A 12,068-nucleotide genomic window follows, 5' to 3' on the forward strand; every position below is an offset into this window, starting at 1 on the left:
TGAGTTTGATTTTCAGACATTGGTGCTGGGATATGATGAAATCTTAGAAGATCTTACTCAGAGCCAGAAGAAATGGTTATTTAGAGGTGCCATGATTGGAAAGAAAATCATCCTCAGGAATTGGAAAACTGCTGTTATCTTACATAAGGATGATTGGATACATGAAATGCATAATCTTGCTGATGTAGAAAGTTTTTTGTACAGAAAACAAGGCAAAAATGTGTTATTCAAGAAAATATGGGAGAGATTTCTTTCTATGTATATTATCAGATGTGAATCATATGACTGGGGGTGTGTTTTTTTTGGTTTTTAATGCTTTGTAATTTTGTACATAGTTATTACGCTTTGTTATCTTGCTGTTTTTTATTGTGATGTTCTAACATTTAAATTGAAAATAAAATTTTAAAGAAATAAAAAAATAAGGAACCTAATGTGATGTACCAACTGTCTGAATTATTTGACTATGCAGTCCATTAAGTGGCGCTGTAATTATGATCTTAGATGGTGCTTAGAAGTTAGATTCTCCTATTAGAATGAGAACTAGAAATATTATTAATAACTCTGTTGTGGGACTGCATGTGTGCATGGTTTCTTAGTGAGGTGTGACAGACAAACCAACTGAAATTGTGTAAATAAGTGATCCACATTCATGTATCTTATTGTGGTGACTTCCCCTGCATAAAGTAAGCGGACAACCTTTGGTTTTCTTTTTTTTAAATAAAGGAACATTTTTACTATAAATACAGCCTATTTATGTTCCCAAAATTGTGGGGCGGGAAGGTATACCATGGAATGCTAGATCAAGGTTTCCCTGTTAGTGAAAAGAGCGATATATCAGAAAATATCTTAACACACCATAAAGATCTTCTAACCAGGAGAAGGGTCAGATAACTGTCAAGCAAGGATATGTTTGGCACATCTCTGGACTGGTCACCAAGGAATGAATGGTGTAGACTGTTAAATGCAGTGCTCTGAACAGATTCAGTTCCTTTCATATTGCTGATCCACTACCATTAAATTATGGTGATGCTGTATCTAGCATTCCACCAGTTAGTTAATCATATGAGGTGCCCTATGTTTAATCATGATGAATTATCACACAACAATTGGATTTAATGGGTTGGCTTGGCCCATGTGGAAAGTTTCGCTCACAGATAACTAAGAAAAAGACAGACCTAAATCACCTTAAACAAATGTAGGCAGAATGACCTTGCCCATTCCTCGAGAACAAAGACGTTATCACCTCATAGGTAATCCCTAGATTGGTGGTATTCGTCTCAAGATATGTAAAGGATATCTCAAAAGGGAATCATAGAGACTGGCCAAGTTTCCAAGGCAGGATGTTAAATACCACTAGTCCAATGCTGAAAATACCAGATATAGCAAAAGAATGCAGAGCAGCAGAAGAATGTTTAAACACAGAGGTGATTAGTGAACAGATGCAAAGGGCTCATTGTTGTGTGGGAGATTTGTATGCCTAATAGACCCAAGAACATAGGAACGGTATTTTGATGAAAGTGAAACCAAAATTGGTCAGTTTGCAGAGACGGACCTTTCGTTTGAGGATGGGATTGGAAAGTAGAAAGGCAAATTTGTGTCAACCTTTACCATACTAGATAAGGCTCAAACAGCTTCGAGAAAGTTACTCCATTCATCGGATTTTATCAGAGCCAGTCTAAATATGGGCATTTAGAATAATAAATAAATATCATCATTCCCTATTCTTCAAGGGATCCAGTGGGTGGCAGGATTCACATGTTGATAATACGTTACACATAGTAATGGACATATAGAGTTTGTCACCATCTCAGTACAGAACAGGATCCCTCAACCCTTCCTGTTTTCAGAAGTCCAGCTTTTATTGTTGCATCAGGAGATATTGTTTGGTAAAAGGGGGTCATAGAATTACATGAAACTTCCCCCAACAATTTAATAAAAAACATATTTACGGTCAAAAAGAAGGAAAAGTGTTTCTGCCTCACCTTCAAGCAGAAGTTTCTCATCCAATGTGTCATCTACCACTATTTCAAAATGGAGATGATTGCTTTGTTGAGAGGCATGTTGAGGCCAGTTGGCTTGTTGAGTCATCTGTACTGCAAGGAAACATATGTGACCATTCCAATTGCTCTGAGTCACAGAGACTTTCATTGCTCCCCATCTACATCTGCTGGTTGGTTTTTGAGAATTTTTCAGATTGTTGATTTATTTCAACAATGTTTAAATCATGGCTCAGGACCCAAGAATAGCACAGAATCATGAAAATTCAGAAGTGCAATTCCTTCTCTAATTAAGGTTCATGGTCAACTGAGAAAACACAGAATTACGCCCCACCCAAATAATTGATTGCTGGGTTTTTGATCAATTGTGTGACATTTATTTGCAAATTCCCCAGTACACAAGCCATAAGGATGGAGACAAAACCCCATTTTGTCAGCCCAATTTGCGAATGCACGCTGCTTGGTCAGAGTAGGGGACATATTGTCCACCTCCATTTAGGCTATCCCCACCCGCTTGATTACAGAACTTTAAAAAGATTAACACATTTTCATCTACAGAGTTTCATACTATCAAAAATGGAGTTGCAGTTTCACCAGATATGAATGTGGATTTGCTTTGGTGGCTAAATCACATGGAGTCTTGTAATGGGAGGACAATTTTCATTTTTGGCCCCAGGACTTCTCCTAGCATCTTATGCTAGCATCAGGGGAGTGGAGGGGCTAATTGTGGTTTGGTTTTAGCCAGTGGGATATGGCCACAAAAGGAATCCAAGTTGCATATTACATGTAAAAAGATTCTTGCAGGGTCCTCTGCAGTTTAAAGATATGTCAAAGGTAAGATAAACTGGACTATCCTTCTAAGGATTTACAAATATTCAGCAGTAAGATACATAAACAAGTATGAAGATACCATAGTCCATTGTACATGACTGTGGACTGTCCAATTCGTGTACCTCCCCCATCACTTTTTAATTATTTTATCTATTTATTTAATAATGTGTAAGGCACAATCCTCATGCTAGGGTATGTTGGTGATAATTAAGACCATAAGAGAAGACAGTCCAGAAGAGGAATATGAGATAGGAGTTGGATTGATGGTGAGTGTAACCATGTTTCAGTGGCTTCCTTGAGGCTAAATGTTTTTCTAGATTGTGGGTGTTGATGGGGAGATTGTTCCACAAATGGCATGCCTGAACTGAGAAGGCACAACAGCTGTTTCTTATGATGTAGATTTTATGTTGGTTGATCTTACAGATTGTGATGGCGTTTGTTTCCTGAATTGCTCCAGGATGAAATGAATGCTGGAAACATACTATGTCAACTGAGAAAACATATGATCCCTGCGCCCACCACGTAGGTTTTCGAGTGGATCAACGGCCCGCCATTCTGTGAGTGTGGTGGGGAATTGTCCGACCATGCGTAGTGGCCTCCTGCTGCCGTATGCGTAGAGCTGTGTGTTCGCAGGATTCAATGCGGGTCAGAGTTTCGGTGTATGTAGGGTTCTGAGTGGCATTATGTTTACTGAGGCACGGGTGTCAATCTTCATCGTGATCTCTTGCTCCCCTACCTTGATGATACTTTGGGGCCTCCTTTTGTTTCTTCTGTCTTTCTGGTCTCCCCACACCAGCGCTCGGATTAGGTGTACTTTCCCCTTCTTTTTCCTGGTTTGGCGGGTTGCGATGGTCGCCATCATCTGGCTTTGCTCTCTTCGCATTCTGCTGATGAGGAATCATTATTCTCCTTGACCTGATATGCCTTAGCTTGCTGCCTGTCCCTTGCGGTAGACCTACCTTTGGGGCTGCACTGGCAAATCGGGTTGTTCGAGGACTGGAAGACCTTGGCATAGTGGTCCATGTGGCCCAAGCTCTGCACGTGGTGCCCTGTGCAGGCAGTTGCCTTACCCGTGTTGCTGTCCACCACACATTGGGTCCAGATATGCAATGCCCCTCTTGGCGTGTGGGCAGGACCTTGGTCCTCTCCTCGTGGTAGTGGTCAATCAATGATGGCTGCCACTGTCACGGCGGGAGGTAGTTGTAGCCTCTGCAGTGGTGTTCAGGTACACGGCTCAAGCGTGAGATAGTTCCCTCTGTCAGCCATATTCTACGATGCAAGTTAGTGAAATTACATTTCCACTTAGAATGATTCTCCTTAATTTTTCAGAGTGCATCCCATTTATGATTTGCCATCTGATCTCTTTGTCCTCAATGTCAACAAATTTCATCAAATTCACATGATAAGGTGAGTCATCGTAAACGAGTATGGTATGAGTCAAGTGTTTCTTCCTCGCCTTGTACCGTCATGCAGAAGTTAAATATCTCATAGTCTGGGTTAAGTTGGGGCATAAAATGATGTGTTAGGGTGTCCTTCGGTGACTTCCACACATCATCTGCGTCTGGGGCTTGTGGCAGCGAGTTGAAGATATGAGTGTGTCATTGCCCACACACAGAAGCAGGTGTGAGCACATCTTTCCTGGCGTGGTGATGTCTCTGCAATCCATCGCCATCGCAGATTTATGTAGCCCCAGGGCCCATCTAGGCCCCACCGACTATGGTTTTCGGTATCGGTTGAATGGGGCTATGGGCACCCCTCCATGTCCTCCGTATACTTGAATACGCGGCGTGGGGTTGGGACTGAAATCTGTAGCCAGCCTGGCAGGAGTGGTAGTCATTTTGTATGGTCTTTTGATGTAGCTGGTCACCTGAGAGCGGCAGCAGCATAGTGTTGTCCTGTACCTCTCTCCCCTGCTGCTTTGGGTAGTGTGTGTGTGTGTGTCTCCACTCACCACATACTTCAGGTGCAGAGGCCGTTGTTGTGTGCTGCTCGGGCCTCTGGATGTGGCGGGGGAATAGGGAGAGGGAGAAAGCATGTATCCCTCACCACGGGTGCTGTTTTTTTAAAAATGTGTGATACAAGGATTGATCCCATCCTCGTCACCAGCGTTAGAACGGTGCCGATGCTCCCTGCTTCATCTGGCTTGTGCACCAGGTCAGCTGCTGTGCACGCCAAATGCAGCACGCTAAACATACCCCTCTCACTCGCATTTTGTTTGCCCGCGACTGCCTTTCCTCTATGGAGGACGTTGCAGTATTTATTCGACATCACCACGTAACGTGGTGACGTAAAATAACAGCGGCTAAGTGGAACTCATTTGGTGTGATTTATTCTTTGCAACCTCCTTGCACATCAAGTGAAGCATGTAACAGAATTGTACTCCTGATGGTTGAGCTTATTCACTCCTTAATAATTCTTTATAAAACTATGCTGACGTCACACAGCTACACTGCAAGCAGACTCCCTCGTCATAATTTTCACCAGGACATTTTAATGCTTGACTCCGAGTAATTTAAAAGTATTAAAAGTGGATTTGTTTAATAGATGGATCCTGGTAAATGGTTAATAAGCTTGTGCTTTCCTCTTGGCAATCACGTCCTCTGCTGCACTAGCCTCTAACAGCCATGGATCATTCACTCAAGAAAGGAGGATAGTAAATTGACGCGGACCCAGTCACCATAATTTAAAAAAAAAAAAATTGCAGCACTGAATCTTTCCCTTGCTAATCTCAATCTATAAAGCACATGTTATGATGGTACTCATGATGTCTTGGATTGAAAATAATAACAATAATAATAATCATTGGGGTGGAACATTACTGTATTTTTTAAAAGAAAAGTAAAATATTCAAATTTTAAAGTTGCAAACACTTAGGTGTAATAGATCCTAAATCTATTGAGTTTACCTTTCTGCCATTTTACATGTTATTCTAGAGGAATGTACAGAAATGCCCTGAGAGGCTCTCCTTACCATTTACCACAGCATGTGCAACTCACTGAAATGCAGACAATTAAACAGAATCGAGAAAATGGTTGCAAATTCAATTGACTTTATCGCTTTGAACTCAAGAAACAGAGAAAAGAAGCTTCTACTCATGATCTGTCCAGCTCTGTATCTCCTCTTGACATGACAGAGGAAAGGTTCTCCACCATTCACTAAGTTTTGCCTCAGTAAAGCCCTTTGCCAGGTGCACACACGAGTTTAAACCTTATCCCCCAACATACATGGGTTGGAGTCCAAATCCTGTGACGGTGCCATTCTGCAGACGTATGTAACAGGTCAGTGATGTCTACAGTACTTTCCACACTTACCTACGTTGTAACCCACACTTGGTTCCGGTTCTTTTTTCACTAATATTCCATTTTCAAACTTGCTGTCCATGTATTCTGTTGGTATGGACACTGAATTGATGTAGCCACACGCATGAGCTGTGTACTCAAAGTAAATACCTGTAAAACATTAAAGGAATGAGGTGAGATTATGCGAAATGTACAGTAAAAGTACACCAAAGACCAGAGTCATACAATCCCACAATTGAGGGTTACATAGGATGGCATTAAGGTAGGATGGGCTTCGTTGTTGTCATTCCTATGCACAGACCCGAGGCGAGTCCAGGATCTCTAACAATGACATTATCCTGCACTCGACAGTATCTCTTTAAAGGTTAGGGAGAGATCCTATATATTAAACGAAAGCTGAAAACGGTGCTTTTTGAATAATTCCTGGGATGCTTGACTCACCACAGCTCCTGCTCTATCCCTGACACACTCTGCTTTTCTCTTCTTGTTATCTGATGTTTGTCTTGTTGCAGCGCGCTTATGCCTTACGGCCTTTGTCTCCAGCACTTTAGAAATAAATAAATAAAATAAATCCTGATGATTGTGATAGTGATGCCTTCTACACAGAGGTTATTATAAGGGTTTACTGCCAAGAAAAGGGCCGCGGTGACACAGGGGCTCCACTTAAATCCTTGAGTGACTATTGGTGATATCTTCACGGTCCCCCCTGCTCTAGGTGGTGGTTGGAATGAATGCTCCATATTTCTTTCACTGATCCATCTGCACCAAAATGATCACAAAAAGGCACCTTATGTTGGTTGGTAAGCTAGACACACTATTGGTTCGGCCTTAAGATCTGTGGGTCAAAGTAAGCAAAGAAAACATCCCTCCGATACATCTATTGGTCCTTCTGTGATTTCTGCTCCCAGCAAGAGGTGGTAGCTGAATGCACATGATATGACATGCTATGATATTTTATTTAATTCGCGCTCATACACAAGTGTTTCAGAGCGCGAGATTAACATTTCAGAGTGCGAGATTAACATCCTGTTAATTGAATAACAAAGCAACAAAAGAGCTTCACTAAAGCAGAATATTAATTCTATGAGCATGTGTGAGGATGCGACTCGACAACCAGACAATACAAAAAACAATCATCAAAGGACAAAAACCTGATGCACAGCTTTTCATGGAAAACAAGGTTTATTTCATTTAAAAAGTCTCGGGCAGTCCCATAGCACCGGACTGGCCCAGAGCTCTCCCAATTGTTCTGGGTTACAAAGTTATAAGGAATGAAATCATCATTAATGATGTAAAAAATATACAGCATTATCCCACCAATCTCATTGGATGCCACCTATATAAATACCAATAACCCCCTATATCCCTGGACCAATTAGCCACACCTAATCTAAACGTATTCCCCTACACACGTGGCCTATTATGGCATCACAATCAAAACTAGCAGAATGATTGGACAGACCATACCTGGCACCAATAATGGATCCTCAACAGTCATGGGATGTGCACCCCTCCGGTCCAAACTCATTCAAAGTGGGAACGAGGTCAACCCTGTCTGACATGAGACAATAGGCCTTTTCGCTTTACCAGACACCGAGACACGCAGCAATTGCCCCATAGACTTGTACTAAATTTACTGGCATCAGCTCTGCTCCTCCTGTCCCTAATCATGGAACATTCCAAACACGTGTCCTCCCTTATCTTGCTGGGAGCCCAGGTTCCCCCTGATCATGTGACTGGGGGACCACTCCCGAGACTGAATTTCAGGGATTTATGTGTTCGAATTTGTGTGGCAACATGCAGTTCAAATAGGATGACCGCACTTGAGTGAGGGCAGTAGTGCTGTAAATCTTCCCAGGGCTTATTGGCTTCCTAACCTCATGTGTCCTAGTCCCATTTATTCTATCTTTAAAGGGCGCTTCCCTGCCTTCTCTCCCCAGGACTTGGCATTCCATTCTCAGCGTTTCAGAGGTTGCAGCTGGCTTCAATTGGCTTTTGTCTGTGGGGTGAGGGAGCCTTCGATCTTGGCCACATACTTCTCCCTTAGGAGGTGAGAGGAGGGAATCATCATGTGCTAAACAGAGCCGCAGCTCCATATCAAGGTCTGCAAGGTTTTCATCATGTAGCAGGATTTTGGACTCTAAAATGGCGGCACTCTTACCACCACAACCCACAGACTCGGTCTACCATCTACCACAGTTTCTTCATTGTGCATCCCTCTAAACCTGATGTCATATATAATTCACTAAACACAGGGCTTCTAATTACCTGCCCTACAATAACTATAAGTGATACATGCACATTTCTGTCACACCAGACCCAAACTACTCACACTGAAGGTCTCACAGTAAGTTTTCCGCAGTCTAAAACCTATTGCTTTACTTTACTTTAATTAATGTATTATTGGTGCAACCAAAAAGGCCCGGGGGCATAGGGGATGCAAGGACAAGGGTCCTAAACATAGCTTGTAAACACAAAGACAGCCTGACCTAAGGTATCTAGTTAAAGTAAAGGAGCATCTACCCACATAGATGAGTTTTAAGTTTTTTCTTAAAGATTTCAAGTGACTCACAGCTTCTGAGATCCACGGTCATGGTGTTCCAACTTTTTGGTGCTGCTACCCAAAACACACATTTATTGACAAAGACTAAGTTGGAGGAGGAGACTTCCAATATTTTGAAGTTGTTAGATATCAAATCCTAGTTATTCTCTTACTATTCAGGTTATCTGCCACACAGGCAGGGAATTGTCCAGCTAGGCATAAAAGTGATAGTGTGCAGGCAAAATGCAATTCTTGCCTCTCTAGGTAGCCAGTGAAGACTTCACCTGGTATCAGAGACATGATCAAATTTCTTAAGAGCCAGAATTACCCTAACTTTCCTAATCTGTATCATTTGGAGTCTAGATATTCCTTTCTTCGCAAATGCCTATCAAGTGACTATCACAATAATTAATCTTTGAACCAATAATGGCTCTCACCACTGTTTCAGAGCTTTTTTGAGAAAGGTACGGGCAAATATGTTGCAGCAGTCTGATATAATAAGTCGAAGAGGATACAAGACTGCTAACCTGGCCATTCATGGAATGGGATTGGTCAACGGTGACACCCAATGCCATTCATGCACATCCAGTCATGAATCATCATTTTCACATCCTCCAAATAATCTCCTGTCAAGGTGATCAGACACTGAGTGTCATCTGCATAATTTGGAAAGCAGCTCTGTTTCTTCTCCAGTAGAGTGAAAAGTGGAGTTGTAAAAATGTTATATAGGATTGAAGATAAAAAGACCCCCTGCGCGACACCATCATTCAGAGGGATGCTTGCAGGGGATGCTGGATATGGATCCCAACATATCCCCCTCTATTTAATACTCCATTAACTAACCCTGCTGCTACCTTCTTCGATATTCATCAACTTTGTTTTCCCATGCCTTATATGCATGACACAAACTTTCCCTTCTTTGAGCATATTCTTACAGGGTGCATGTCATATAACAGCTCCCACAATCTCCTGCCAGATCGACGTAGTACACTACTTATTAGGTGGAGGGGATGCAATGGGTGCTCTACTTTTACTATTCAGTGTTTTATCCCTCCATCCCATTTATCAATCTGTGTGTACATGTGCCTTGTGAGAGGAGGAGTTCTACCCATGGTGATGGACATCATCATTGTTGCGCTTTTTGGCAGAGCCTTGGAACACAATCGCAGAACCAGTTGGCATAAAACAAGATAACAACACAAAAACCAAAATAGGAACCAACAATTTAACAGTTATCTCCAATCATGATGGAGCCCACACGAACATCGAGCAGCACCCATCAACTGCATTCACTCCTGCTTCCTTTTCAATCATGATTCTTCGGTTGTGAAGCCCAATTATATGCGTCATTTGCAGGAAATGTACGCACAGCAAGATAAGCCAATTTTCTTGCACACGCCCCTTTCCATAGCCATATCTGTTTTGCAGCGTCATGAGCTGTATTGCTCGTAATCCACTTTTTATTGAATTCAGACCCTACTCTGTTTAGTTGAACAGCTGGAGCATCTCCCACCTAGTAATTTGCAACCATTTCACATTGACTGCTGTTTGAATACCTGTTTGAATACCTGGCATTAGTGGAGGAAGTAAAACAAGTTTCAATTTTAGTAAACAAGCGAAACTGATAAGGAATTGTCAGTCAATTTGTTTTCAAATTGTCAGAGGAATCTGTAGACCAGTCATTTGATCTTCTCTGTTTGCTGGATCTTAAGGTGCGACAGGTGCACCTCAGATTATGGGGGCTTTAGTTGCTTGTGTGGGTGACATGCTTACAACTGTTAGATGGGAGTCTGACACTACTAAGACAGCTGAATGTAGGGTGGCAAGTGAACAAACGCCCCTCCAAACTGGCAGAAGATGGAGGCACGCATCTTGTCCATACACCTAGTAGATGTCCATGAAGGCAGTGGTATTCTTGGTCAAGTCAGGGATGAACAATGTCTTATTACAGTGGACATTGGACCCTACGGTTACAGTGCTATTTCCTCTGAAAAAAGCACACATTGCCATTAACTGCACCTTTGCTGGTTTCTCAATTTGATTGATCCAGGTCTGTTTTGACACCTAGGCACCCCATTTCTTGCCACAGTTCTAATTCACCAGTGCCACTCCAACTTTGTCAAATCTCAGTAAGCCCCCTGCCGCACAGCTCACTACTATTTCTATCCATCTGTTGAAGGAGAAAAGCGCACATTCCAGTTTCAGCAATGACCTTTATTTGCAGCGGGCTTGCTCTTTTTTCTTGGCACATTTTACTGCATCTTGGACCATTATCATAGTCTGGACCCTGTGTCCTTGAGAAAGACTTTGTACTCTACACAGAGCTAAGTGTACCAGACTCTGGGCTATAAGAGGTGGATTTTCCTGGGAAATAAACAACTTTGTCACTCCTGTGGCATGAGGTATCAATGAGGTGCCAATGAGCATATATAGCAGCTCTAATTTGACTTTGACCTACACACTTTGTGCATGTGACTGTACCAAATGTTGGATTCAGGGTGATGCACATCTGCCACTGTATCCAAAACCACAGTTTATATTGACGGTACTTATCTGTCTCTGCTTCCCTTATTATTCTTGTTATTCCCATGTTTTGTATTTCAAATGTGTTTCATTTGTATTCCCCATCTCTATATCGTCAAACCATATAAAATACCTCTTGGCAAACAATGCACAAACTGTAATGCACAAACAACGTATTCAAAATAACAGATGTATCACATGATGCTTCACATCTTCAGGCTGCATAGGGATAGCAAAAGTAGACATATATACTGAAAAGATGACATATCTCCAAACCTTTTGACATTTAATGCCATGCAGCATTGTAATAAAGAATGATATTGAAGGCATGGTTACCCTCCTACTCATTTTCCCCAGTGTCGCTGGGAAAGGCAGAGCAGTAACTGGTACCTTTCTAACATCAGATAGTTAAACACAGTACCTCAAATCCTTCACACGGATGGCTGTCACCAGGGTAAATATGGGGTGCTTGTAAACTTGCAGTATCTTTGGGCGCCAGTGCAGCTGTCTCTTCTCATTTAGGTGACACTGCGTTACTATTACTCCTGGATCTGTCTGCTGCGTTCGATCTTGTTGATCATCAACTCCTGGCAGACAGACTAATTACAGTGGGTAAATGCTCTAAAGAAGTGACCGCTTGGTTCAAATACTTCTTGGGACCACGTAGCATGGGAGTAACTAAAAATAATGCTTTTTCTATCGCCTCTTTCTGTGTCCCTCAGGGATCTTGCCTGTCACCATTCCTCTTTCATATCTATTCTCGTCTTCTCTGCGCACTTCTTTCTTTCATATCTATTCTCGTCTTCTCTGTGCACTTCTGACGGCTATCGGCATATATTTTTCCAATTATGCCAACGATACGCAGATAGTTAAGTT

The 12,068-nt window shown here is 42.1% G+C and overlaps 1 protein-coding gene across 2 annotated transcripts in view; it reads right to left on the reverse strand.

Annotated features, from left to right (window-relative positions):
* The window catches only part of LOC138527316 (cytosolic phospholipase A2 gamma-like), a 442,073-nt gene that overhangs the window by 239,425 nt on the left and 190,580 nt on the right, over positions 1-12,068 (reverse strand). For both annotated transcript variants that reach the window (XM_069638380.1, XM_069638375.1), the window contains one exon: positions 6,140-6,277. In XM_069638380.1, the coding sequence (XP_069494481.1) occupies positions 6,140-6,277 (138 nt within the window). The remainder of the gene's footprint in view (positions 1-6,139; positions 6,278-12,068) is intronic.

Source organism: Ambystoma mexicanum, chromosome 1q (assembly GCF_040938575.1).
Source record: "Ambystoma mexicanum isolate Mex_15411 chromosome 1q, UKY_AmexF1_1, whole genome shotgun sequence".
Lineage (NCBI taxonomy): Eukaryota > Metazoa > Chordata > Amphibia > Caudata > Ambystomatidae > Ambystoma > Ambystoma mexicanum.